At 49.7% G+C, this 27630-nt stretch overlaps 2 protein-coding genes across 4 annotated transcripts in view; one reads left to right on the plus strand and one right to left on the minus strand.

Moving 5' to 3' along the window:
* pio (piopio) overlaps positions 1 to 27630 on the minus strand; it is a 133079-nt gene that overhangs the window by 93089 nt on the left and 12360 nt on the right. The window lies entirely within an intron of this gene.
* Positions 24268 to 27630, plus strand: part of LOC135917235 (beta-1,3-galactosyltransferase 4-like) — a 256520-nt gene continuing 253157 nt past the window's right edge. For both annotated transcript variants that reach the window (XM_070536839.1, XM_070536838.1), the window contains exon 1: positions 24268 to 24362. In XM_070536839.1, the coding sequence (XP_070392940.1) occupies positions 24271 to 24362 (92 nt within the window). In that variant the 5' untranslated portion in view covers positions 24268 to 24270. The remainder of the gene's footprint in view (positions 24363 to 27630) is intronic.

Genomic DNA, 27630 nt, shown 5'->3' on the forward strand with positions numbered 1-27630 from the left:
CGTTGCGTCGTCTTCAATTTAAGCAGAACCCTTTTCGTAAGCCTCCAGGTTTCTGTCCCGTACGTGAGTACAGGTAAGACACAGCTGTTATATACTTTTCTCTTGAGCGATAATGGCATTTTTCGTGTCCGTCAACAAATCTGTGTGAGCCGAAACTACCATTATCATGAATGCCTCGTGTCACTGCTCGCGCGCTCGTCGTCGTCTTCTGCTTCCACAGCTGGCTCCGTTGCCGTTGATCATGCCAGCGTTCTCATATACTGCCCTTCTCTGCGAAGGCGCTGACGGCACTGGCCGACTGCCAGTCGGTGCGGTGATATGGGTCTCAAATTCTTTGCCTCAATATATCGCGAAATCAAAACACGAATGTATACGACGAATGTATAACACGAATGAGCGCGTATGTGTAAAAATAAATGCGTGTGCGTACCTTTAGTTACGATGACCACCGACCAGGACAATAAATGTGTTCGTACCTTTGTTCAAAATTCTGTGTCACCACTTTGTCGGGTGCTACAGAGCTTCGCTGGTCATCCACCTTCACAGAGTCGAATGGCTCGGATTTTTTTTCTATGCTGGTGACCCTGGTTCAAATCCCGCCATGTGAGACGTTTTTTTTCCTTTCCTTTTTGAAATTGATTGTGCGATTGCGACTAGCCGCCCGGATGCCATACGCACACAGAAAACCAGGGCAATGAGCCCATAAATGCTCCGGATTAAAACTGTGCATAACAAGTTATAAACATGCGCACAGTGTTATGGAAGAACTTCGGGGGTTGATCGCCGCTCCTTCTGTGTCAACTTCGGGTAAATATGCACAGCCACCCATCACCACGTACAGACCTCTCGGTCATCGTCACTTCATCGAGATAAACCCGCGCGGGCAACGCGGTGACGCCTCCGCGGTTTCGATACGCGATCACCGCCCTCCGTCTGACGGCCATCTCGGTCGCCATCTATTCACCTCGCATCGAGGTATATACACGCTCGTCTCTGCCGATATTTGCAAGTCTAGCAGGTGCGCGCGCAGCAGCGAGCGTGTTTGCATCGCGTGTCCGATTCGCACGGCTCGTCCCCGGAGCGGCCGCCGCACGAGCGCGCGTCACCGACGCACAGCGTGGCTTCGCCTTGACACAAAACGGCCGCTGGCGTTGCTCGATCCTTTTCTCGATCCCGAGATCAGCTCGGCGCCGGAACCTTGACCCGAAGCGGCCACGCTACAGCGCACGTCGGCGACTGTCTCCTGAGCTTCGAGCCGTTATCTGCACGTATATATGGGCACGGACATCTCTGCGTCCACAGGAAGGCGCTTCATTTTACAGAGGCGACGCGCGTTCGCGCCGCGTGTCCTCGCAGGCTTCGCCGTTTGTGCACAGACCGCAGTGGGGCTTTGTGCCGATCGTGTTCAAGCGAAGCGGGCGCTGCCTTGCGACACGTTCTGCAGAGAAGTGGGAGATAATTTTCTAGTGAGGCTTAACCGCTCACCGGCGGCAATCAAGACTGCTGCGTACAGTTACGGCTCAAGTGAAATAGTAGAAGGCCTTCCTACTGACGCATCCCGTGTAAGTAAAAACAAAGTGCATTGCACATGCAATGAAAGGGGATCGACTTTTCACGCATATGCTAACGCTGGTGCCATGGTAGCTGAAGCATAAGAAAACGGATCAATACAGTTACCAAATTTCTATGAGCAGAATGCTCCTTTGTTCCTGAGGACATGCTGACAACAGCAAAGACAATGCGCGATGAAAAAAGCAGTTTCCATAGAGGCGAAAGTCCCGATGCACCTCGCAGCAGCGTTCCACTTTCGTCACGTAATCCTAGCCACTACACTGCTTGGACGCAGGGACCACATGATCGATCCCGCCTGGACTATTAAAGCCGTAAATCTTTTTTCATTCATTTAATGAACCTTGTGAGCCCGCATCCCATACCACTGTATTCCCTGAAGCATTAATCCTCGCATAAAAAAAAGCAGTTTGCAGTAAAGAGAATCAGGGGCGCTATAACGTAAAACCATTTCAAACTCTTCTATTCCATTTCTGTAATCAGGCCTCCGCGATTAGCCAAAAAATTTTTTGGACCACCCCCACTTCACCTGTCTGTCACGTGACGTCACGAAAACAGCGATAGTTACCCATCTCATATGACGTGTACACACTGATTATGCATGATTTGACCGAACAAAAGAAAAATGGTTATTTCTGATTGACGCCTTTTCACCATTAGCCACCGTCTATTGGTCAAAAGTTTTCGGGCTGCACCCACTTCACCAGCTTGTCACGCGACGTCACAAAACCGCAGAAACTCACCGCGTCAAAGTGACACGTACGCATTAAAGATGCATTAATATGCGGAACAAAACTGAATTTTCTTCTGAATAGCCACAGGCTGCCCCGTTTTGAAAGGAATAAAAGAAGGCTGTCGCCGATCACTCAGGCGCTGGCTGCTCGCACCTGCCGGAGAGACATGGCTTTCGTTGCGTTTAATAAAACTTCTTGCGTGGCCGTGTAACGTTTTCGAACCCTTTCGGCACGTTTACGACCTCCTTCTGCCAACTCTTCTTTGCTGAGGATCCGTTTTAGCGTCGTTCTTAAGCTTCCGTTGCATGCCGCCGCGATTGTCGACGAGCCACCGCAAGCTAAGAGAAAGTGGACTAATCGCAGACGCCGGCACCACCCTCTTCATCCGGTTATCGATATTCAATGCAGTGGCTCGACCCCATCGAATCCCTCTACAACTGAGCATGCTCCTCGCCTCTTGTGAGCCAATTAGATAAGACAAGCCTCTCATTGCAGGCAATGTTATTCGGTTTTCAAGCAAACAAAAGTGACCTCCTATGAACGAGGGGAGCCTTTGATTGGTTTGTTCAGACAACCCTGCGGGTGACCGCCCGATGCTTGCGTCGGCGGTTACGCAAATTTGACGTCAGGAGATTGGAGTAAAAACATATTGGAATAGCTTTACGTTATACGGCCCTAGGATTCAGTAAATCAATGAAAATTATTGTGCCCACCGAATGGGCCTTTCTCTCGTTCGAAAGTAGAGGAAGAAACGCGAACATTTTTTTTTGTGTCCTTTCTGGAACAAGTTATGTTGACCCTGCGGCGCGAAAAGAAACCTACAATCGAGTGCCTAAATCCATCCTTGACGCTCATCTCTGTCTTTGAGTCTGCATTTCTTGTGCAACAAATACCAAGTGTTTGGACGTGTCTCCAGACATCGTCGGCCCTTAGTCAAGCCTCGATGGCGACTTTTTATTTGGACGCCTAAGCGCGCTTACAATGTCGATGAAAACTTAATTTGGTCGCTCAGCGGTAACGTGTACTGGGCAAGCCCCTCGCTCCTGAAAGGCACAGAGCACAGCAGTAGTGCCAGTCTCCACTGCGCACTTGCGAGCGACTATTACCACTGGTTATCGTGCGGCCTCATTCGAGCCTTCACGACTACTCGAATCGCCTATCTGCTTCACTCGTCGAAGAAAGCAAGGCTGTGCGATCGCCGTGGCTCCTAGCGCAAGTGAAACTCGCTCAAGCCTTAACCACTGGGCTGTTCCTAGGCGGTAATTAAATGCCCGCGCGTTGGGTTGTTTAATAAAGACAAATTTGTCCTGTATTCACAAGTGCTTCATCGCATGCTTTGCCGTGCCTCCTGCGACAACTGAATAAATTGCACGTGAGGCGAGATTCAACAAAGGGACGGTGATTGACAAGCTCGGATTCATTGACAGCACCACAAAAACGACGCAGACTGAGGGAAACGGCTGGCAGCTATAGAGGCAGCGGTGTTAAATGTGAAAAGAATACCAGAAAAGACAACACAGCGACGAAGACGATGGCGACAAACGCGCTAGAATAAGAACAGTGAAGATCGACGGCTAGTACGAGCTGGCTTTGCGCGAGATTGCGAGATGAATTGAAGGCTGTTGATAAGGGACTCGGGAAGTGTATTGCCTGGACACTACGGCCAGCCCACTTGGGCGTAGCAGACACTGGCCTCTTGACGTCCTTCGGGCGCATCCGTTTCACGCAACGCACCAACTGACAAACATTTGAAATCGTGTTTTAAGTTGCATTATACCGTATGCTGTATTACAAGCTGTACTTCTGCAGTAGGAAAACGTCCATCCGATCATACCGCGTGGCCGTTTGACAGTGACTTTGACAACGGCTAGTTGTTAGGGCCTAGTTGCTCATTTGTTGGGAAAGTGTTTATTGCATGCTCGACGAATCGAAGGCTCAACTTAGGTGTGCTTCGACAAATACACATGTGGCAAAGTGGCTCAAATAGGACAAGATGTTTAGAATCCGCGAAGTCACACTGCCTTATTAGAGCTGAGCTCCCGGCCAGAAATTAATTGAAAAAAGAAAGAAAGAAAAGAACAAATGTCTGGCCTTCATTGTCTCTAATAATATGAACATCTTTCTGCCAAATGAATGATGACACTTTTGAGAGACGACTTCACCAGCCTGAGCTATTTAAGCGTCTGTCAAACATTCCCGTGTTGAGGATTTGCTGACGCTGGTTGTGAGACGGAGATGAACACTCAGCTTGAAATAGATGCCTCTTACACTCTTCCAGACTGAAATTATCCGCGGTGTGAGCAGTGGTGGAAAGGGTGTTGATAAAGAACCTAATAATACCCACACGCGCGGTCTCGCCCACACCACCGAACGTAGATGCCATCAGCCCCTTTCGGTGTCCACCTAGTGTACATGTCCATTTCACCTGCTCATGAAGTTCTGATTGGCTGAGCTGGGGCACGCGTCAGAAGGAGACAGGCACTCCCAGCTAATCAGCATTTTGGCAGCAGACGAAATGGACATGTCCACTAGGTGGACACTTGCAGAGCACCTCCCCAGTTCATGCGCAACCACCACGCAAGCGCGCACCGAAAGGGGCTGACGGCATCTGCGGTCGGTGGTGTGGGCGACACCGCGCGTGTGGGTCGACGCGGCAGAGCCGACGTCATCGGCACTCAGCAGCGGCCACGAAGGTCGCCCCTCGGCGTGGGGCCTCGGGGGGCGCGTGGGCGCTCGCGTCTTAGCGCGCTCCTGTTATGTCTTGCGAGGCCGAACGCGCCTCGCTAGTCCGGAGGAATTTTCAGCGTAGTTCCGTGTTGCCTTCTCTGCGTCTGATCACGTACGTCTTCATCGTCAGCATCTCTTGCGCTCACAGCACGGCGAAGACATCTCCCAGCGATTGCCCTTGTTTTTCGTCAGCTGACTCCATTTCACACGTGCAAATTTTGTTATCTTATCAGCATGGGACCCTGTTATCACAGGGTACCATGCTGTACTCGACTACGTGTTTCTCAGGAACCATTCCATTATATATATATAGACCATTGGATATAGCATGTACTAGACATTCGGTGAGCTGCCAACTGTTTCATCTTAACCCTATAACCACAGTTTCATCTGCACCTGCTAGCTCTCTAATCAGTGTTGTGTTCTGCTTGCCCCTCGATGTTACACCTACAGTCGCTCGTTGTGCAGTGCTTAGTTCCTTTTCAAGGTGTATTGTTGTCCTCGCAACTTCCAGCCCCATAATCCTGCACTGGTAGAACGCACTGATGATTGTGTATTTTTCATTTTATGTTAATATGCTATGGGCAACACATTTCTGCTGCGCATGGTCATAGCACAAAGCACAGTCGACAACTATTCACAGAAATACGCAATAGCGGTAAACAATCTAGCGCACGTCAAGGAGATGCTCAGCAGGGAAAACTGAGCACTGCTCCAGACCAGCGCTCAAACTAAATCCACAGAAAAGTGCGACACACAGATCGCGTGTCGCTCTTCTCTGTGTATTTCGTCCGAGCGCTGTGTTTTTTTTAGAATTTCAACCATGCTATGCACAAACGCGGTCAAGTTTGTACCCTATATAAGCATTGCTTTGATCATTTCTTTATCACCGCCAGGGTCAACTAGCTGGAGATGTGAATGAGGAGCTCTAGGAAGTGCGGCAATGCGGCTCCGCTTAACGAACCGCTTAATCGTGTAGGCGAATTACAGAGAAGGAAAATCAAAGGCGGGAAGGTGAACAGGACGCGCGATCGATTCGCTACCCTAGAAAGAGGAAAGGAGCACAGAGGCGCATTCTGGCAAAACCGCGAGGACACAAATTTTAGTTCAAATATGGGGTTTCCACGTCACAAGACCAACATCTCATAATCAGCTTCCCGCAGCACCCATAATGAGTTTTGTCGCTCCGGATTAATTTTGACCACCTGAGGTTCTTCCACGGTACACAAGAGCTTTCTTTCTATTGCAATCCGCCTACATGGTATTGCGGCGACCACGGCCGGGATCGTGACCTCGAGCTGGGCAGTTCACGCAATGCCACGCATAGCCTACTGGGCCACCGCGGCGGGTGTAAGGACAGACAACTCGAACACTTGTGCCGCGGAAAGCTCGATCGCCTTATATCACAATTACTCACAGCAAAACATCTCTTGGGTTGTTTTTATCGAGTTTGGCGTCAGCACAGAACACGACATTGTCCTATAGATAAGCTCAATAAAGCTATGCTCATTACGATTTGTGATGTCTCCTATATATATATATATAGATACATATACATATATATATATATATATATATATATATATATATATATATATATATATATATATATATATATATATATATATATATATATATATATAACGAATTCGATAATCAAGCGCAGGTAAGACCGACTACATGGCCCAATGCTTCTCGTCTCCTATGCCCGCGAAAACGAAATCAGATAATTGCAGCCATAATCGTTTCGAAGTATCACGAGTGCGCCTTGAAATAATCGCTCGAAGGCATGCGAACAGCGAGTAGCAACAACACGAAATTATGGCGTCATCTGTACGTGCGTTGACGTTTAATGCATTTTGCTTGCACATACAGACATCTTTTCCCGGTGAGGCTTGCTAAACAGCCACAGAAAGAAACCTCGAATTTGACGTCTACCTACTTACATTATTCCGGTCATTATGTTTGAAACGCTTAAGACCTCAAGTAATACGTGGAACTATAAATCGTTTTGACGTCTATGAACGCAAGTGCTAAATGCAGGCGATGCCGAGCCGGCCCGTCGCGCAAGCGCTTCAACTCTTAATTTTATACCGGGAACAATAAATCATTTTGATACCTTTAAAGCGCAACGAAAATGTTACCGGCACTAGTGAGGTCCGTATTTCAAGGCTAAAAAAAACGAAATAAATGGCAAGAAAATTGAGTAGAAAAGCTATGAGTACCTCTGAGGCTCAACGAGAGGAGCCACAGTGGCTGCGAGCGCACACGAAAGACGGTCGTGGAATCGCAGGCCCCAAGCAGCCCGCGGTTGCCGGCCGCTTCCTCCCTTTTCGCGCCTCGTCGGGGCACCTTTAGGGGGTGAAAGGTCTCTAATTGTTTCTTTCCGGCCGAGGCATGAGTTCGCGGCAGAGGCACCAAGAAGTGTACGCGAAGCATCGCTCATAGCGGGGCGTTGTTGGGTGCGACGCTGGGAGTAGTGATGCCATTACGAACTGGTCGCGTGAGCAGCACCACCTTCGCCCAGGAACGTATCGAACCGTCTCGGGGAGTCGGCCACCCTGTACAGGCTCGCCAATGGCTGCGCCAGAGTTCGGCCAGTCGAGACCGCCTGGTGCAGCTGAACGCGCGGAGGAGAAAGCGCCTCTGCCGTGAGTGATGACCGCGGGGCTTTAATCACACGTATCCTGTTCCATTCGGGACGGCTCTTCTGCGCGCGCCGACCTTGTTGCGCCTCACTTTTCTTAGTCCAGCCTGCGTTGCTCGTTTGTTGCGTAAGCGCCGTGTTCCGCGATAACCAGTGCGTTCCTTTCTCCGTCGGCGTCTCTTGAATGTGTGCCGAAAGGTAAAACTTTCTTTAAAAACCGTAAGTGAGCTTTATATCGTTAGTCTATATCGAGGAACGTATTCGCTCGAGGTCACGCCGATAGTGATAAAAACGAAACATTGACATCTAGAGGCGGCCTAAACAGCGCCGAATGTGAAACAGCGCAGTATGCATATGAAGAAAGGGAAGCTGGAAAGTCGCTCAATGCACAGCAGTGTGAATATTCAGGGTGAGCGAACAGAGCTTCCTCGCCAACTTATAAATGGTAAATATAGGATAATGTTTGCACTTGATATGGCAGGAAGAGATGTCGTAACGCCGTTGTATTGTTTCTATTGCTACTTTGTAATGCCATCGTGGGCACATTCAGTGCTACAAAACCATTCTCCAGCACAAATTATTAAAGCGTATAAGAGCGCATGTGTACAACATTTCCTGTTCATCACACAAGCTGGTGCCAGTCACACGCCATTTTCTTATCACGCCAGTAAATAAAAATTGATAAGTCGCAGAAGCAATGTTTCATTAGCAAAGCAGAGCAGGACTGTGAAGCACTAAAGCTTTGTTGGTAATGTCCAAAATTTTCCCGGGGCCCGTATTCACAAGTTCTTACGCTAAAAGAGTTCGCGCGAGTCAATAGTGACGTAGGACATATCATTAGCAAAGGCGATCACCCAATGAAAAACAGCACTAACGAAGGAAAAGCTTTGTGAATTCGGCCCCATATTCGCAGCCTCAACACATGCACCCAGTTCGGGAGGAACTTGGACAAGAAAGGATAAGAACAGAAAATGGTTCATATGTGGCGACCAAAATGTAAACTTCTGATAGCTTTCTTTCGTCGGAGTATTTGTATTTTCATCATATTCAAGGCACAGAGAAGCAGCTGCAGGCGTAATGCACACAACGGCAGCGGGCAGCAACGAGTTCCGCTCAAAGCGTTGACTCTGCCGGTGAGTGGCGCGTCGAAAAAAGCTCTTCCTCGAGGTCCATCTTGCGCCGCGCGCAGATGGCCTCGCATCATAACCTGTCAATGCTGTCAAGAATTGCGCACGCGTAGCGTGATATGTTACGGACGTCAGAGGCGTTACCATTGCCACATTGTAGCGGTGGCTGGAATTCGACCTTCCTGTTATTGGCGTGCGATTCACCTTCGGGCGTGATGCAAATTTCACGCGAATGTCCGCGGCGAAGGGAGAACAAGTCAAGGCGCTACGGCAACAACGTGAGCGGTGCACGGCTTCGGCTGCCAAACGATGCTCGAGCTTTGACCTGCCCTCACTCACTTTCTCTTCCCCTCTCACGACGTCCGGAAATTCCGGAGCAAAGAGATTAAATAAAGCCGAACCGCCTCTCTGAGCTCCTTTCGCGTCCCGCGGAAGAGGAGTAATCGATTTTCGCGGGATCGCCCGTCCGATCTGGCCGGTGCTCGTCTGGCGGGAGGCGCCGTCTGCCGAGCCGCGATGCCTTCGGCGGAAGCGAGCTCTCCGGTCGTCCACCTTTCGAAATGAACGAGCCCGGCGAGCGCACCGCGGGGATGCGCCCGAAAGCGGCTCGGTTCGTCGCCGCGGTGCGGGTTTCGAAAAGCCTACGACGAACGGGCCCGCGGGCAGTCCCGTAGGCACTGTCATCCTGGCGTAGGCGAGTGGTAGCGGCACGCAGTGCGACTCGAGGAGCTGTGGCTATGGGACTCTTCTCAGCGCGTGACGACACGGATAATGGCAGAGCATAATGACAGACACACTGGAGACGGTGCACAAGAACGGACTTGGTTTCGGAGAAAATTCATCATCCGCTTCCCATCAGTTTCCCTGTTTCAAGTTTCGCAAACTTAACCTAGACACACGCATTCTTGCTCGGGTAACAAAAGATCTTTTGCTAGCAAGCTCCAGTTTGTGAGCGTAAACGATTCCAATTGATCACTGATTCCCATTACTTCCGGAGTTGCCCATGAATCTTTATTATGTCCTTCGCTTTTACTAATTGAAATCAACCATTTGCCAACTTCCATTAATTGTGTAATTTACAGGGCGATCTCCTCAAGTTCTGAAAGCGCACTTCTGCAATCTTACTTCTATAATATATTGCCAAATACAGTGAAGTATTAACAAGTGCAAACTACTACGGGTTTTTCGCAAGATTTCCATAACATCCAGACATAAAATTAACAGACACAAGAACGGGTTACAGCGTTGGCTACCTATAGGTATTTGCATAACTGCTGGCTTCCTTTGGGAAGCTCGCGTTAATATCATAAACAATGCTTACAAAACGCCAGGTTTCCGCAAAACTTCAGCAGGGCACCATCGCCTCTGAATCTCTCGCTGAATAAAATACTTATCCGGTCTAAAGTTGAGCAGGCATCGAGTGTATGGGGTCCAATCCACGGGTCGAAGCCACCCATTGAAACATTATCAGCAAGTTAGAGCGAGTTCAGAACCGTAGCGCTCGTTTCATTTTAAGTAATCATCATGGTACATTCAGTTTGTCATTTATGAAGGTAACCCCGTAGGACTCCCTTTGCTTTCATTTAGGTAAAAAGCCCGCCGCGGTCGATTAGAAGCTATGGTGTAGCGCTGCCATAAGCACGAGGTCGCGGGATCGAATCTTGGCCACAACGGCCGCATTTAGATGTGGACAAAATGCAAAAACGCCAGTGTCCCGTGCGTTGTTGCACGTTAAAGATCCGCTGGTGGTCGAAATTATTCCGGAGACCACCACTACGGCGTGCCTCATAATCAAATAGTGTTTTGACACGTAAAACCCGACGATTCGTTCATTTAGGAGACAAGTGGCGCGTTTGGGTCTTTTTCATAAAATTTATCGCCACAAAGAATATCTGAGGCGTAAACGTTTCCTCAGAGCCGCCCTACATATAATCGCATACTGAACATTGCCATAAAGTTCATGTTCCCCATATTTTTTTTATTTTTCATTTCTTTCAGTACGAATCCGTCTTTTCATTCCTTCATTTAGCTGACCCGCAAGGAACATTACACTACACCGGATCCCATTGGTACAATTTCAATTTTTGATCGCTTAAAGGCGCACTCGAAGATTACCTTGTACGATATGTACATATCAAAAATTAGACAACACCATTCCGATTACGGGTATTTATGAAACCATCGTTTTGTATGTCGACGGCGCCGTGCAGTCTTGGGGTCCCTTCAACCACGGGTGTCGTGTTGCAACATATATTTCAAGCAAGTGTATGTATTTCAGTACGTGTTAACGACGCATGTGAACCAATTTTATGTCGACGCCCTTCTGGAATGCCATATATACCGATCTTGAAGGTACGGAATCAAATAAGTAAATAAATCAGTAAATAAATAAATAAATAAATAAGTAAACAAATGCATGCCACGGAGGAAGAACATAAACTGGGAGGGCACACGATGTCACGAAGCCTAAGCCAACTAGCCATCCCCGTGTGCCCTTTCTATCCCGTGCCCACAAAAGTCGGCCCAACACGTGGCACTGCGCTCGGCGTACTCGGGGGGCTTGGTCTTTAATTGATGCGGGGGCACCGCTTTGCGTCCATGTTTTCCCGATATGCTTGTGCAAGCTCGGCTAGTTGGCTACCGACATTACGCTACATGGTTACAACGCTAAGGAAGACGAACACATAACAGTTCCCGTCCTATGCAGGTCGGCCCGTATTCACAATGAGAACTGACGTTCAAATTGTTCGTAAGACCGAATGACTGTCATTCCCGATGCTGGACATATTATTGACAAAAGGGGCAGCCAATGGTAAACAGGACGAACCTAAAGCTTTGCGAATTCGGCCCCTCGTGTTTGCCTTTGCTAGAGACGTAACCATTGTGAAACTCAAGTCATCTATATGTATACTGCGGCGTTTGTACACTGAGCGCCCTAACGTGCGGGGACCACAGCTGCACGTTCCTGTCCCGCCCGCGTAGTCCTTTCAGAAGAGCGGTTGGCGCAGCGGCGGAGGGCACTAAAACCAGCCGTGATCTTGGGTGCTCCTCTGAACACGGTCAAATTCCGCCATATTGTGAAATTTATTGACGGCACTTGGAGCCAATCAGATGCGCTCAGAGGGCTGCTACGGCTTCTCTGATTGGCTCAAAGTGCCACTATTGCCAAGTTCGACAACAAGGCGGAATTGGACAATTCCTAGAATGGGAACCCCAGATTACACGCTGGACCGACCTTTTCTGGCTTCAATTTTGCTCGACACTAGTTTCTTTCGTTCCGCAATTGAAGAAACTCTTGCGGACTCTCACTGTTTGTTTCCGTTACTTCCAATCTCGACACGTCACCACCACTCACGAATTAGAAAACAAAAACAAAGCGGAGAAAGATAGGCTCCCCTGGTGGCAGCAAGAGTCGTAGCCAGGACCCTATTATACCTAGCTGTGCACTCTGCCCACGTGGTCATAGGCTTACTGGTGCCGGCGCGCGCGTTAGCGGAAGAGGGTGAAAACAAAGCGAGAACGAAATGGTGAGGATGGACATCCTGAGAAAGGCAAATAGAAAGCGGCAAGTGGGAGAAGGCAATCGAAACACATCCCATTTTCCTTCAATGGCTGCTGAGGCAGCGCAGTGCGTTTCGGGCAGAGTTGCCAGATGCTGCCGAGCAAATAAGCAAATAACCACCCCAAAACAAGCCCGAAAAAAGCGGCGCGACTTTTGCTAAGAAGCCCAAAAGAAGCGGACGATAACAAATTTTCTCGTTCTTGCAAATCGTTTAATTATAGTATTTAAAAATCGTACAAATACGAAGGGAAGGAAAACAAATCACTTTAATTATTTTGAACAGCAACAATATCAGCAAGAATGAGCGAAAACACTCATGCACTTTTTAACATTGTCCCCAGGGTAGTCTGCACCCTGTTCATTGCGCGTTTGCCAGTACATGAATGAAGTTACTTGTTGACTCCTCCAATCAATGTTTGATTTCACGGTTCAACCACATACAGTCATCATCGGATGTGTTCGACACATCAGGAAAACCCTCCGCGTCCACTTCGGAACCATACATGTTCTTAGAGTTGAGTAGCTGCAACATTTTTAATGTCGGTTGAAAGTCCCGGCAGCAAAGACCTCGAAACTTTAGGCCATAACGTACGTGCAGGATGCCGCTCAACATAGGATTCTCCATTATGTTTCGATGGTGCGACTTCACCAGGTTCATGTGCGAGAGCACGCGCTCGACATCAGCATTGCTAAGAGACATGGCCAACAACGATGGAGCGAACTCTGCTATTTCCTTGAAAGAACTTTAGCCGCTTGCATCCTTGAAATCTAGCACTTCTACCCAGAAAGAAGCGCCGTCCTTGTTGTTTACATTTTTCCAAGGAAGGAGGTACAGCCGTCTATACTGAGTATCCAGGAGTCCTACATCACCCTTGAACAGTTTGAGAAGAGGCACATCCTGAAGGGGCAGTTTCACCTGGCTCAGTATGTTCTCGGGCGAGAATGATTTCATGGAATTCCAAAGATGAATGTTGGGAGGAAGCCTACGGGCATTAAAATAACAATATTTGCAGGAAAAGCGCGAGTAAGCCCCAAAAAACGCGACAAGCGACTGCAAAAATTTACAAGCGACTCGGTGAAAAAAGAAGCCCACATTCGCTTATATTAAGCGGAACTGGCAACCCTGGTTTCGGGCACCGTGGGAAGAACTCTTGGGCTGCAACCGCGAGCACGGGCTTGCTGGCCGAAAGCGCCGAGGCGCTGCTGGGGCCACGTGGACAATATCGCGCGCGACCAGCAGGTCACAAAACACTGCGCGGCTTTCCAGAAAGGTCAGGCCTCGCATCCTGGCTGCTCTACATGAACTAAACAGTACTGGTGTGCGTGACCGGAATGACGAACACCTCGTCGAATTTCAAGCACAAGCGAACTGTTTCTTTTTTCGTTTTTTCCCAACAAAATCGCTTGTTAGCTTTGTTTTATGTATTTCATTAATTTTATTATTACTTTTTTAAATAGCTGCAGCTGTTTACATTTATGTACTTATTTATTTATCTATTACCACTTTGTACATTATGTAAAGAGTTTCCTTCGTCGTAGTCTATCCTCTCTCTGCCCTTTTTCCTACAACCCCACTGATGACTGCTGTTACAGGTTGTAGCTGTCTAGCTAGACAGTTACAGTGAGGTCAGTAGCAATTCGTTCTCACTTTCCTTTCTCCATTTTATCAAAACAAGCAACCATATACTATTACTGCTACTGCTACTAAAGCAACATGCGAAGGTAGCGATCGACACTGCTGTCATCCAGCCTATTGAGTTTTATAAACTTTGTCCTTCTGGTTTCGGTCTAACTTAAGGAATTACATGCGAACACTTCAGAACCAAATATATCATGATAAACGGATGCATGACATTAGTATCAGGTGAACCTCCACTGATACGAATAGATCATTTAAGGAATGTTACAAAAATCTTAGCATAGGCTTAGACAAATGCGTGCGTTGTGTTATTCAATAAGCATAAAGCACCCTGGCGCGTGCCTTCATGCTTAATGATTTAGTCGTACATTAAAAATTATGTAACAAATTGAACTAGTGGTAAGGAACGTTAATTGCGAACATTGCATGTAATATAAACGGCTAGAAACCAATAACTACGTTATCTCAATTAGAACATAACAAATCGCAGTCAAATACATGTCATACCCTCGATTCATATACTCTGTACGATTTCCCTACAGTAAGTAACCTTAGTATGAAACACAATGTTCTTATATTCACCACTTCTGGTGAAACGAGGCCCCGGGACAACGAGGCGCTATACGATGGTAGTAACTCAAGATGGCCGATGTGAGTGCTGAAGTCTTCTGTTTTCCTTAGTGTCTGGCGCGCCTTGGGTGAATCTTCTTTCCCTGTCATTTGTTACTTAAATGTGTATGCGCGCAACCGGCGGGACCGGTAAAGCCAGTCCGACTTTAAGCGCCCCCTACGCCGTGTGTGTGTGTACGGAGGATAGTCCGAGTGTCTGCATCAATTTACCTACCGCTGTCGTCCATTAGTTGTAGTGCCCCTTAGGAAGGCCCATTCCCATCCACAATCGCGAGTGGTGGCAAGATAGAAAGCACCGGTACTGAAGGTGGAACTTGACCGCAGAAACGAACTTTCTTGAGATGCCGATGTGATATAGATGAGCGCAGCGACGAATACGTTCGTAACGTGAGACCAAATCGGAAACTCACCCACTCACTGCCACCCGTAGCGACAATATCACCGTGAGGCACGTCCTGTTGCCCTAATCACAAGGGAAGTTGCTAGGTGGGCAAGCAAGCAAAGCATCTAAGAGGCGTTGGAGGGACAGCAGTCTGATGGAGCTCGTGACGTGTCAGTGATTCCGAAGCAGGTAGACTACAAGTTGAACAAAATGACGTCATAATACCGAATGAAACAATTGTGAAACCGGGGGTCCGTGCGGCCAACGAAGGTTCCATAGATGGTGCCGTGCCATGGGTGGCGGGAGAAAGAAGGGCTCCGAGCGATGTTGAAGAGAATGAAAACAGGATTACAAAAAAAAGTACATGGTTCAGTTTTACAACACGGCTTCAACTATCGGAGGACACTACGATAGCATCTTTGCACGTCCGAGGGTCTCCGTATGTCCGAGGGTGTCCATCCTTCACAGCCGTCCGGTTCCGCTTTTTATGCCCTTTTCCTCCCTCCTTCCCTTGTTGAGAGAGTTCACTAGCCAACCGCAAACGCCGAACTGTTCACCACATCTGTTGTCCCTCACTGGTCTCCACTGTGCTGCTCGTGGTGCTCATGTCCTCCACGGGCTGCTCGTGGTGCTCCGACGTGGCGCACCAGTCTCCAACGTGGCATGATACGAGGCAACCACCTGCCGTCGACGCTTTTCCCCGGGAGTCCTCGAAGATTACCCTGTCATCGATCAGTGGCCTCTTCTTGACGGTCCTCCACCGTGATGCTCGGGCCTCCACCGTGACACACTGAGAGGCAACCGCGTGGTAAAAACGTGAACCCGCCGTTGATTTCCCCTGGAGTCCCTTTCAGTGACACTGTCAACGATTAGTGGCCTCTTCGTGACGGTCAGGAGAACGTCATTGCTGTCTTCAAGCGAAGTGGACGATGAGGCGTGAACATCAACCGTGACAACTGCATGTCGCTGGTGGGGCATCCCCCCGCTCTGAAGGGACGCCAGGCACAACACTATCCAGTACCAACACAGCCTCAAGTTTATTGAAGTTTGTATTATAACTTCTTGCGTTTGAATGGAGATACATATTTAGTAAGAAAATTAGTTGTTCGCAAATCGCAAAAGAAATATGAAATGTCACGCCAGGAGCGCAACTGCAGCTCTTAAGTCCGCGTGCGCTTCGGTCACTTTGTGGGCTCTCTGCCATTTCAGCCCGGGACCCCTCATTGGCGCGGCCTCTTTGGCCAAGCCCTGCAGCGATTAGTTGCAACAATGTTATGACAGACAGGAGTGATCATGGTACATTCTGCATGCCGCCGGTCGAGTCCAATCTCGCTGCAGTGTGAGGAAGAGCACGTCATTCTATTTCTCCGGCGCAGCGTACTGGGCGCCGTCAACCCGTCATCACAGTGGCACAGACACCGCACGCCCCGCGAAACGCAAGTAATTAAGCGGACAGGTGTGCAGACGGCCGCGCCGGTCGTGCGCAGACGCATCGCGGCGCATCCCGAGAGGGCGCTGCCGTAGTGCATGTCAGCGCGCACTTTCTACGCACGTCTATGCGGACGTCGGCCGCTCGTGGCATGCACTTCGTGCCTCGCACGCCGTACACTCGCGCACGCTGGCCTTCTGTGGGCGAACGGTGGAGTGCGTCCTGCGCACGAAGTTTGCGTTAGGTGGGGCCGTACCATTCCAGACTTTCGGCGGCGAGTTGGCGGCGACGCATCATCGACACGCGGCAGGGCAGCCACCCAAGCGGACGTCTGGATGTCAGGCGGGCTGTAGGGTCGCCGGCGGCGGCTCTGCCTGGTCGCAGCCTACCGCTCAGTTCCCGCACGCAGACAGCCGCTGGATGTGCGTCCGAGCACTCGCAGTGGGAAGCTTCGGCCGTCCGACGGCCGGGGCCCTTGACCCGCTTGCTGGTGGCCCCCGGTGCTAGTGCGCGTATGCCAGACAGACGTGAGCATCCGCGTGTCTGTCTAGCCGTCTTCTGCTTTCCTTTCACTGAGTGCGGGACTCTGGCCACCCTCTCCTCCTAACGTGTGCACCCCGTTCATCCATTCCTCTTGCCGTCATACCTGCGGGCATGTCAAACAGCTTTTTGTATCGACATCACCGCACTCTGATCCAGGCCTCAGCTTCTTTAAGCTGTGAGGGACAGTTCTGCCAAATATGAAGGAATTGTTCTTGCCTTTGAGCGTGTTATGAAAGTCCTCTGTAGTCTCTTAAGCGGCCGCCTTTCTCCTGGGTACGAGGGCAGTCGTCGTAGTAGACGTCCGTTAAAAGAGGTCGGGCGAATTGCAGATGTCGCGAATTTCACACGATTCTCATGAAAAACCACATTCTTTACTGTCTGAAAAGCAGAGCTACCTAAGTGAGGACTTACCGGTGTTCACGAGCGGAGCTTAGCGGTTACTCACGACTTCAGTTCGCAAGTATGGCAAATACAGATTCGCTCCTTCAGATAGAAACCTTTACCTTACAAAGAACTGCGTGTTTTCCGACTTACTCTCTGGGCGAGGGTGCGCCTGTCGAAGAACACCAAACCTATTCGATTCCGGTTGAACGGAGAAAGCCTGACCCGCCCAAAAGATCAAACGACGAGGAAAAAAGCAAACTAGAGCCGGCGGGAGGGAGGTGCAACCACAGCAGAAGCACGCCGAGGAATAACCCGTCTGGACGGCCGCCCTTCCGGAGGGGGCACATCGCAAAGGAGGCTCCGCGGAATCCCGCTTTCTTTGCTTGCGCAGACTCAACCCGCTTCGGTAGGGCTTGCTGTTAGGACTAATGTGGAGAGTGCGAGCAGGACCCCCGCCGTCGCCCTGAGCCTCTCTCTGGCCTTGGGTCATCCACAGTGAGACAGCACATTCGCCACGGGCGACGTGCCTCGCGGTGCCAAGTCAGCCAGGGAAAATGGATAGCGGCGGTCGTGCCTGATCGGCCGCCCGCTGTTTCTTGCCGCAGCAATAAGCCGTGCTTACTTATGCAGCGAAAGAGACAGCTCCTATTACGAGCTGAGCTGTTCTCCTAAACCTCGCAAGTTCCAAGGACGCCGAGGTTAGTGACCGGCGTCGGTGGCTGTCTTTACTCGTGCACTCGCTGTCAGATTGTTGAGCTCCGCACACAATCGCTGTCCGGCTCCCACCAAAAAAAGGCTTCTCAAAGCCATTTTCGCTAAAAGGACTGGATTTGCGAACTCGTTTTCGTTTCGTAAGCTCGTGTGCTGTGCGTGCGTGTGGCCATTTGATTATGTACGCCCGTCCATAAGCATTATTCATTGCTGCGCCCCATCGATGTGCACACGTCGCAATGCTTCATGCGCTGTTCGGAGTTATGACCTTAATTTTTTTTTCACAGGAGTTTATTCTTAATGCCGATGTGAAAGCACTACGAATACACTTGTTGTCATTTCGCATATTCATAAGCAGCATACCACGCTGTGTGAAAGTAATAAATGTAAAGCAATCTGACCGAAAACAATGTTGAAACATATGAAATTGGTGTACCGTTCGACGTGTGCTAGCCCGCAGTCGTTTCCATGACATTGCTGTGCAGCGTTACCAGCGCATCAAAATCCTGCTCACGTCTTTGATAAATTGTGTCTCAAGTGTGCCGCGACATCCCGAGATACTTCGTTGCCTCCTCTCTTTCCGGATATTCTGCTTCCTCATTTTTGAGAAAGAAGTGCTTTATGTTTAAATATACAGGCACTCCTAAAGAGCAGCTGTGATGCCATCGGCGACTCCTTTGAATCATTTTCATTTCCCAAGGTCGCAGGAATAAAAAATAAATAAAAAGAAATTAAATTGGTCGATGATTTGGGTTCAGTCAACATATGCGTGTTAAGGGCGACCCGGTGCCCAATATAGTTAAAACCATATGTAACGTATTTGCAACGTTTATTCAGCCCGGCCTCACCGAGTGTCGGCCCGTGAATATCAGTCTACACAATGATCGCGCTGTAGCCGCGGCTTAAATTCGTTTGCTACTTGGTTATACACCTTGGTAAATACCTCGGACATAGCAACGCAGGACGTAAAACTGACGCGCCGACACTGGACTACACCGCACCTAAGTTCACCGGAAATGTGTTGTAATTGTGTTGACACTCGAATTGATTTTTGTAAGTAATCTTCGGTTGTTGTCTTTCTTTTCCCATCGCTAACCGCCTGATACCACGCCTGATACCACGCCTGACTGTATTTCCACCACTTATGATTTCACGTGCCCTTTGTTCATTTAATTACGGAATAATCTCGTGCCCTATGCTTGAAAAAAAAAAAAGCTCGTCAGCTTACTTTAGTAAAAGTATATCCGAACTCGCATCGCCACAGTCACACGTGTCTGTAGTCGTGCTCATTTCATTTTTTGCATTAAAGTTAATTTGACTTCACGTGAACACACTTACGCTTACGCTGGGCGAGAGCCAGTTACACCCTTGCGCAATTGTTCGTTGCCTGCATGCCAATAGTTCAAATGCTTGCAGACGAGAAAGCGCGTGTATTTGGGCTATGGTTGGGCCTCATGCTTCTCATTAAAGGAGGTTTACGTTGAGACGCGCAAATATACTTAGTACTTTCGGATATATCGTAAACATAAAAAAAAGAAATAAATAGGCTGTGTCACGAAAGGAATATGAACATTCCTCACATTTGAATAATAAACGCTATCCAACGACACAACTTCAGCGGGCAACGGCAAATGTTAGCAGTAATTAAAACTAAATAACACGTGTACGAGTTGAGTAGTTTTTATTGCGTTAAGGGATAGCGTGCTGTTTTCTCTTGTTTCGAGCGCGAGCTCGAAGCATTCGGCATCGAATAACAACAAAGCCGCCTTGAACGCTGAGGGCACGACGTGGCCGTGTCGTGTGTGCAGCCCCCCGCCGATGGCCGTGATACTCCAGTAATCTGGTTGCAGACTCTTAGCGAAGACGATCGCAGTGAAGGGGATTGCAGCAAGGAACGTGCCTCCTACAGTGCATTGTTGTGCCATTACCACAAGCCCGGATCCCGAATCTGCAAGATGCAGAATCTATCCTGCGAGCGCCATAATTCTCCCTTCACAAGTCAAGATGCTGCGCCTTCGTGCGGGAGAAGCCTCGGCGGAGCAGCGTGTTTTGACGTGCCCGCGTGTGCCCGACGGCCCGGCGCCGCACCTCCCTTGCCTGGAGGTCACCGCGCGCGCGAACTTTGAACCGAGTGGCCAGCGCGGTCGCTGGTTGGACCCCTCGGACGACCGTCGTGTGCTGACTTTGTATTGGGCCGGTTGAGTGACAATGGGCCTCGGGGATTATAAAAGCAGTGACAAGCCGCCTGAAAAACAGGATCAGCCGACCCACCGAGAGAGAGAGTCGCTCCCGACTGGGGTGGGATGTGTAACGCGTTTTCGCCGGACGCCGTCGTGCGAGAACAGTCGCGTTTGTGTGAGCTCTCGGCCCCAGTGCCGACCCGTTCATGTCCTGTATGATAACCTGTATATAATGTATAAAGTCCCTTTTGTTATTCTCATCGACGCCAGGCTCGGAGTCATCGCTACCAACGCTCTGTCACGAAACGGGTGACGAGCGCTACGGGACCACAAAGCCGTAATCGTGGTGCAGCGGTACAAGTTCCTAACACTGGCGGCACCGGTTGGAAGTCGTAACACTGGTGGCACCGGTTGAAGTTCGTAACACTGGTGGCACCGGTTGGATATCCGTAACACTGGATGGCAGCTACGGGATTGACCGGCATCAGCTACCTCGGCGCGGTGAGTGCCTGAAGTTTACCTCAAACACCAGACTTTCTTTGACACAGGTTATAGTAGCTTAGGGAAGGGTTTGGTGTTGCATTGTGATAACCTTGTGTGTTTCAAGCCTAGTAAGAGTGTTTTGAAAACCAGGGGATGCTGAGGGGGTAAAACGGGGCAGTGTGTGAAATACTTGCATATGTCTTACTAGTAGCATTATAGTAGCGTACGGCAGGTATATTCAAAAAGGGTAAACAGCAGGAGGACAGTGTGAACGATGGAGAAGTACAAGGTCAAGGAACTTCTCGAAATTTGTGAGGAGTTGGGCATTGAGTTGGGCTCAACCAAAAGAAAGAATGCGATCGTTGAGGTCATGAGGACTGGGGACGTAACGGCTGAGGAAGCCGCTGAGGCCTGGGCGAATATTAATGAACGTCGGGAAAGGGAGGAAAGGAGAGAACAGGAACGTCGCGAAGAGGAAAGGAGAGAACAGCAACGTCGCGAGGAGGAAAAGGAGGAAAGGAGAGAGATTCGTGAGCACGAGCTTAAAATGAAAGAGTTGGAGACCCGAAATAGCTCGCCAGCGCCTAGTCTCACTTCTAATGTTCCAAGAATACGCGATCAACTTCCACCCTTTGTCGTCGGAGAGGATATGGCCAAATACCTCGTGAAATTTGAGCACGTGTGTGAACGGAATAGCATTGAGCGATCCCTTTGGGCACAGAATCTGTTAGCCTTGCTTCCTGGGGAGGCATCAGACGTAATAACTTGCTTATCGAAAGAGGCGTTTGAGAGCTACAGTGATGTGAAGGAAGCGCTACTGCGGAAGTACAAATTGTCGCCCGAAGCTTTCCGACAGAGGTTCCGGTATGCAAAAAAGGGTAAGGAGTCGAATGTTGACTTCGCGTTTCGTCTAAAAGCCGACCTGGTGGAATGGCTGCAGGGCGAAGAGGTTTTCGACGACCGCGACAAAATTGTCGAATGCATCGCGTTGGAGCAGTTCTACCGTTGCATTGATGAGGATGTCCGGCTCTGGCTGCAAGATAGGCTAAAGGAGGTTAAGCTAAACAAGGCAGCAGAGTTAGCGGAAGAGTATTACACCAGCCGCAGCTTGCACAGCAAGGCAGTGCGCATAGAAAAAGCAGATAGAAGAGATGGGTTTTACGGGAAGCCCGACGAACGGAAGGAAATCACGCGTCGCGAGTTTCGGGAAGACGAGTCCCTTCCCAAAGAAACTGTAAGGGATGGACAGAATGCATCTCAGAATGATGACGATGGTCCGAAACAGCGAAACGAAATGACGCGTTCTTTTGAAAAACGGAAACCGTTAACCTGCTACAATTGCAAAAAGCAAGGGCACATCGCTGCAAGCTGCCCAGAGAGAATTGCTTTTGCAACGATACAGGAAACTCACAAGAACATACGTCTATTGGAGCCCTATGTGCAGGAAATTAAGGTAAACGGCAAGAAGTGCCGAGCACTGCGGGACTCTGCAGCAACTATGGACGTTGTTCACCCGTCTTTCGTCTCCTCGAGTGATTTTACTGGAGAGTTCGTTAGGATACGGCAAGTGGCCGAGAAGGAGAGTGTCTGTTTACCGATCGCAACGGTTATCATTGAAGGAGAGTTTGGGAAACTTAACACCGAAGCCGCTGTGTCAGCCGCCCTCCCGGAGCAATTTTCCTACCTCTTCTCAAATAGCTCGGAGCAGCTGCTGAGGGATCAGGGCAAATCATTCTTTGCCGACGTGGCGTACATGGCCCCCACGCGATCCAAAGCGCGCCCGCTGTCGAGGGAACTTGACTTAGCGTCGGTGAGCGAAAGGCGGTGCGGCACACGGACCGATCACGGTAACTTGAGTGGCGAGCAGTCACGGGAGAGGCAGAGCTCGGAGGCTGGCCTAGACGAGCGGGTCCTGGAAGTGAGTGGGAGTGACGCGTGCAGTGCTAGCCGCGATATAGACTCGACGCCGCAATTAGGCGACGCGGGCTCCACACTCGCTCCGGTTTCCGCCAGCCGGCAGGAGCAGGCTGCAGTTGAAAGAAAAAGTCTGATTCGCGAACAACAGGAAGATTGTTCACTAGCCGATCTGAGGAAGAGCGTCAAACGGGGAGTGAAAGAAAAGGGGGTTTCATTTGGCAAGGAATCTGGCTTATTGTACCACCGCTACACGGATAAGCAGGGTCGCAAATATAAGCAGCTTCGGATTCCGCGAAAATATCGCCGGGAAAAATGAATGACCTCATTTGCTTCCTCAGAAGTATGTTTTCGGTCCAAAGCGATTTCAAGGGGACCATTCTATTTGTAATTATTATTGCTGATTAATAATTGTTTCTATTTTGTTGTGTTGATGATTTGAAAACTGATTGTTTAAGCCTTGTGTGCTAGATCGTACACCTGCCTCTTGTTGCAGCGGGAGAAAAAAGGGGAAAACAATTTAGTTAGGTTGATTTGAATTATGGCCTTGTCTGGTGTTTGACGGGAGACAGAGGGCACTTGTTCGTGTTGGGTGTTGCCTTTTGCCGGTCGGTTTTGCAAGCTGCAGAACGACCAAGCGGGACCAGTGGCGAGAAGCAAGGTCTTAGGAACGACCCGAGCGGAGCTGGTCAAGGTGCCTTGGCGACGACGTGGTGAGCAGAGCTCCTGTCCTGGCGAGTCGGACCTGGGCACGTGAGGTTACCTGGCGTCCCGACACTGGACGTGAACTTGGACGAGCCTGACGAACGTGCGCGCCTGGCATCCGAGCCACGTGGAGGCAGCTCGTCTTCCCGGCGCCTTATCTGAGGGCGGGGATGCTGTTGTGCCATTACCACAAGCCCGGATCCCGAATCTGCAAGATGCAGAATCTATCCTGCGAGCGCCATAATTCTCCCTTCACAAGTCAAGATGCTGCGCCTTCGTGCGGGAGAAGCCTCGGCGGAGCAGCGTGTTTTGACGTGCCCGCGTGTGCCCGACGGCCCGGCGCCGCACCTCCCTTGCCTGGAGGTCACCGCGCGCGCGAACTTTGAACCGAGTGGCCAGCGCGGTCGCTGGTTGGACCCCTCGGACGACCGTCGTGTGCTGACTTTGTATTGGGCCGGTTGAGTGACAATGGGCCTCGGGGATTATAAAAGCAGTGACAAGCCGCCTGAAAAACAGGATCAGCCGACCCACCGAGAGAGAGAGTCGCTCCCGACTGGGGTGGGATGTGTAACGCGTTTTCGCCGGACGCCGTCGTGCGAGAACAGTCGCGTTTGTGTGAGCTCTCGGCCCCAGTGCCGACCCGTTCATGTCCTGTATGATAACCTGTATATAATGTATAAAGTCCCTTTTGTTATTCTCATCGACGCCAGGCTCGGAGTCATCGCTACCAACGCTCTGTCACGAAACGGGTGACGAGCGCTACGGGACCACAAAGCCGTAATCGTGGTGCAGCGGTACAAGTTCCTAACACTGGCGGCACCGGTTGGAAGTCGTAACACTGGTGGCACCGGTTGAAGTTCGTAACACTGGTGGCACCGGTTGGATATCCGTAACAGCATGCGATATGTTTTCCAACGGAAGGGGTACTCGCATGTTGGCTATACGTAAGTTAGTATCATTCAGTGTGGAAAGCTTTCGACATCTGTGCTACTGCACGTAAGTTGATTATAAGTTGGTTTATTGTTTTCCCAGGTTTATACATATATATCGAAAGTTTGCAGACATTGATTTTAGAAGGCTGAAATTCCGATAACGTGTAAACAAGCTCTGCCTTCAGTAAATATAATGGAATGCAGCTAGGAACACGGACCAAGAAAGAGTCGACCGCTGTCCTCTTTCTTAGTCCTGGTTGCGCTCCTTTATGCTTACCGAATATATCCACCAAGCCCAGCTACACGAGTGCTGCTAATGCTAGTTCTATTGCTTCTCGGCACAGAAACGAGGAGGCCGGCTCACTTATCCTCTCAAGTGAGTGCGACGTTTACAAACTTAACCCCGCGGTACACGCGAAGGAGCCGCTTCCTTGGCCTAAATGTTCCAAGGGAAGAGCTTCCATAGCTACACTGGAAATATCCACTGCTTGTCGGCTCTAGCAAACTATCTCCCAACAAAGTGACGAACTGGGCGGCTTGGTCTGCATTTATGATGACAGCGAATTCGCGGCGAAAATACACGACATGACCGAAGAACATGCGATGAGCGCTTTTATGAGACAAGTACTGGTCGCGTGTACTGCAGACGTCATTGCTGTTTTCGCGTTATCACGGTCGCAGTTGTGCATCTTCACTCGCACTACGTCGCTGTACGGAACATACTGTCACTGCTAAGATCTCTACAGTATATAGTATACGACGTACCACGGCAATATTAAACGATGTGGCTACAATAAAGGATTATGTATATACATACCAAAATGATATACCCTACCACATCTGCATTCCCACTACAACATTAAATATTGTGACGGACAAAGGCGATCACGCGGCCTGCCGCCGACCGAGTCCAACCTCGCTGCACTGCCAGGAAGAGTACGTCATCAGATTTCTCGACATACGTGCTTGAAGGATAGCCCGCGCAAAGCAAGAACTTTTTGGTTTTGTTCCGTTTCGGCTAGGTTTCGGCCTTAGCAAAGGAATTCCTGATGAAGGAAATGTACCGCACAAACCACTTTTAATTTTGGTTCTGGCATGGTAGGCTCCCTACCATGCAAGCAGGATATACATTCAACAGACGCGCCATGAATGCCCAGGTTGCGGCTTCACATCGTTTATCATTTTCGACTCCCATAGTTAAAGTCTTAAGCGAAGAAAAATATTATATTGTTAACAGAAAATTTTTCATCAATTGCGCCAATGGCAAATACTTGTTAATGAACAAGGGTCTTTCGGTGAAATCATCGCAAGGGTTATGAAGGGTAGAGACTTGAGCATCTGGGTAGTTCGTGTTAAAATAAGAAGAGTGCGAGAGACATGGACAAACGAAGAAAGACACACAAAGCGCCGTGTGCGCTCCGGACTCTAGCGCTGCTCTTATTTTATCATTGCAAGGAGACAACACTGCTGGCAGTTCAGAAGCATTGATGTTACAGAGCGAAATAGAAGTGAAGACAACGCACTTGGGCTTCCATGAACATGTGCGGCGCGATTGCGACAGCAACTTAGAGCAAGTCCCCAGTTTTGTAATATGCACTGCAATCCTTCTCTATGACATAACCGCTTGCTCAATAGGCTATGCGTTCTCTGCGGCTCTCTGTTTGCTTTCAGCCTCAACAACCTTGTGTCCGCTTTTATCGACAAGTTGACATATGCGTGAGCTTCGCTTGGGCGTCTGTCATACGGTATGCAACCACTTGTCAGGAGCGCGCCAATCTCCACGGTGGTTAGAGATACTGATAGCACACAACGATGAGTTGATTACGTTTTTAAGTGCCTGCGGAAGATTGCTGGGCTGGCTAGCTGAATTGCAACGTCGAAAACCAGACTTCTGAAACAGTGTTATAGTACTTGTGAGAGGAGAAATCTGAAGATCCTGCGAATTGAAGGCCCACGGGCGGTCACGTGAGTGAGCGCTGTGCTCACTGTGAAAACGCTGAAGAAGAGTGATGGCGGACGGCAAGCACGGGGGTGTCCCAGAGAAAATTGCCGCGAATGCTAGCAGGCGGCCGAAAGGGTAAAAGACCTCGGCGACGGCGCTGCCACTCAATCATCGCTAGGTGCCGCTGGCGGCTGGATACGAACCGCCGGGAATAAGCCCCGCGGCGAATGGCACGTGATGGAACACGTGATGATTCGCTTCATTCCGCGCGCAATCCCCGGCGAGCTCTTGCTTTTGCTTCTTCTCTTCACGCTCACGGTCGTTTGGCATTTGATAGTCCGTGGCAAGATGCAGACGTCGGTAACCCGACTCAATTCTTGTTCAGCAACAAGACGTACACGAGCAGTGCCTCGCAGAGCTCTGCGTCATCCCCCGATTTGTTATCGGAGACGCCCTTATTCCTCCCTCGAGCCAGCGCCGTTCCGGAACCTTTTCTCTGGGCCCTTTAGCCTGCCCTGACCCGTCAACTCCGCAGGAGATGAAAGCTTGATTGGGGTTGCTATAATGACAACTGATCACATTTCTTTATTATAAGTTGGGGGCCCCTGTTTCTACACGTCACCTCCAAAGCACTCGGCACGACTCCAGAGACGGCCGATTGGAGCAATGCGTTAAAGCGGCCGCGTTTCGTAAAGGCGACCGGCCTCTAACAAGACCATCCATTCAGCCGTTTCCTTCGGGCTCAAGTGTGATAACGTTATTCCAGTGCCGAAAGCTTGCGCGCATCCTGCTATATCCTTCATGGGAAACCGGTCGCTTAAAATGCAGAATAGCGTCCGATCTGATCAATCGGACAGCCGCGCCATTCCCGGCGCATTGAATTTGAGCTTGAGGCCGAAGCAGGGCGCAATATCTACCCGATCCATTTTTCTCAATTTATCTCAATTTTTCTCAATTTGTCTGGAGAGACAAAGCAGAAGAGTGGGTCTAAAAATCAATCTGCAGAAAACTAAAGTAATGTTTAACACTCTCGGAAGAGAACAGCAATTTACAATAGGTAGCGAGGCACTGGAAGTGGTAAGGGAATACATCTACTTAGGGCTGGTAGTGACGGCGGATCCGGATCATGAGACGGAAATAATCAGAAGAATAAGAATGGGCTGGGGTGCGTTTGGCAGGCATTCTCGGATCATGAACAGCAAGTTGCCATTATCCCTCAAGAGAAAAGTGTATAATACCTGTGTCTTACCAGTACTCACCTACGGGGCAGAAACCTGGAGGCTTGCGAAAGGGGTTCTACTCAAATTGAGGACGACGCAACGAGCTATGGAAAGAAGAATGATAGGTGTAACGTTAAGGGATAAGAAAAGAGCAGATTGGGTGAGGGAAC

This window comes from Dermacentor albipictus, chromosome 4 (assembly GCF_038994185.2).
Source record: "Dermacentor albipictus isolate Rhodes 1998 colony chromosome 4, USDA_Dalb.pri_finalv2, whole genome shotgun sequence".
NCBI classification, from domain to species: domain Eukaryota; kingdom Metazoa; phylum Arthropoda; class Arachnida; order Ixodida; family Ixodidae; genus Dermacentor; species Dermacentor albipictus.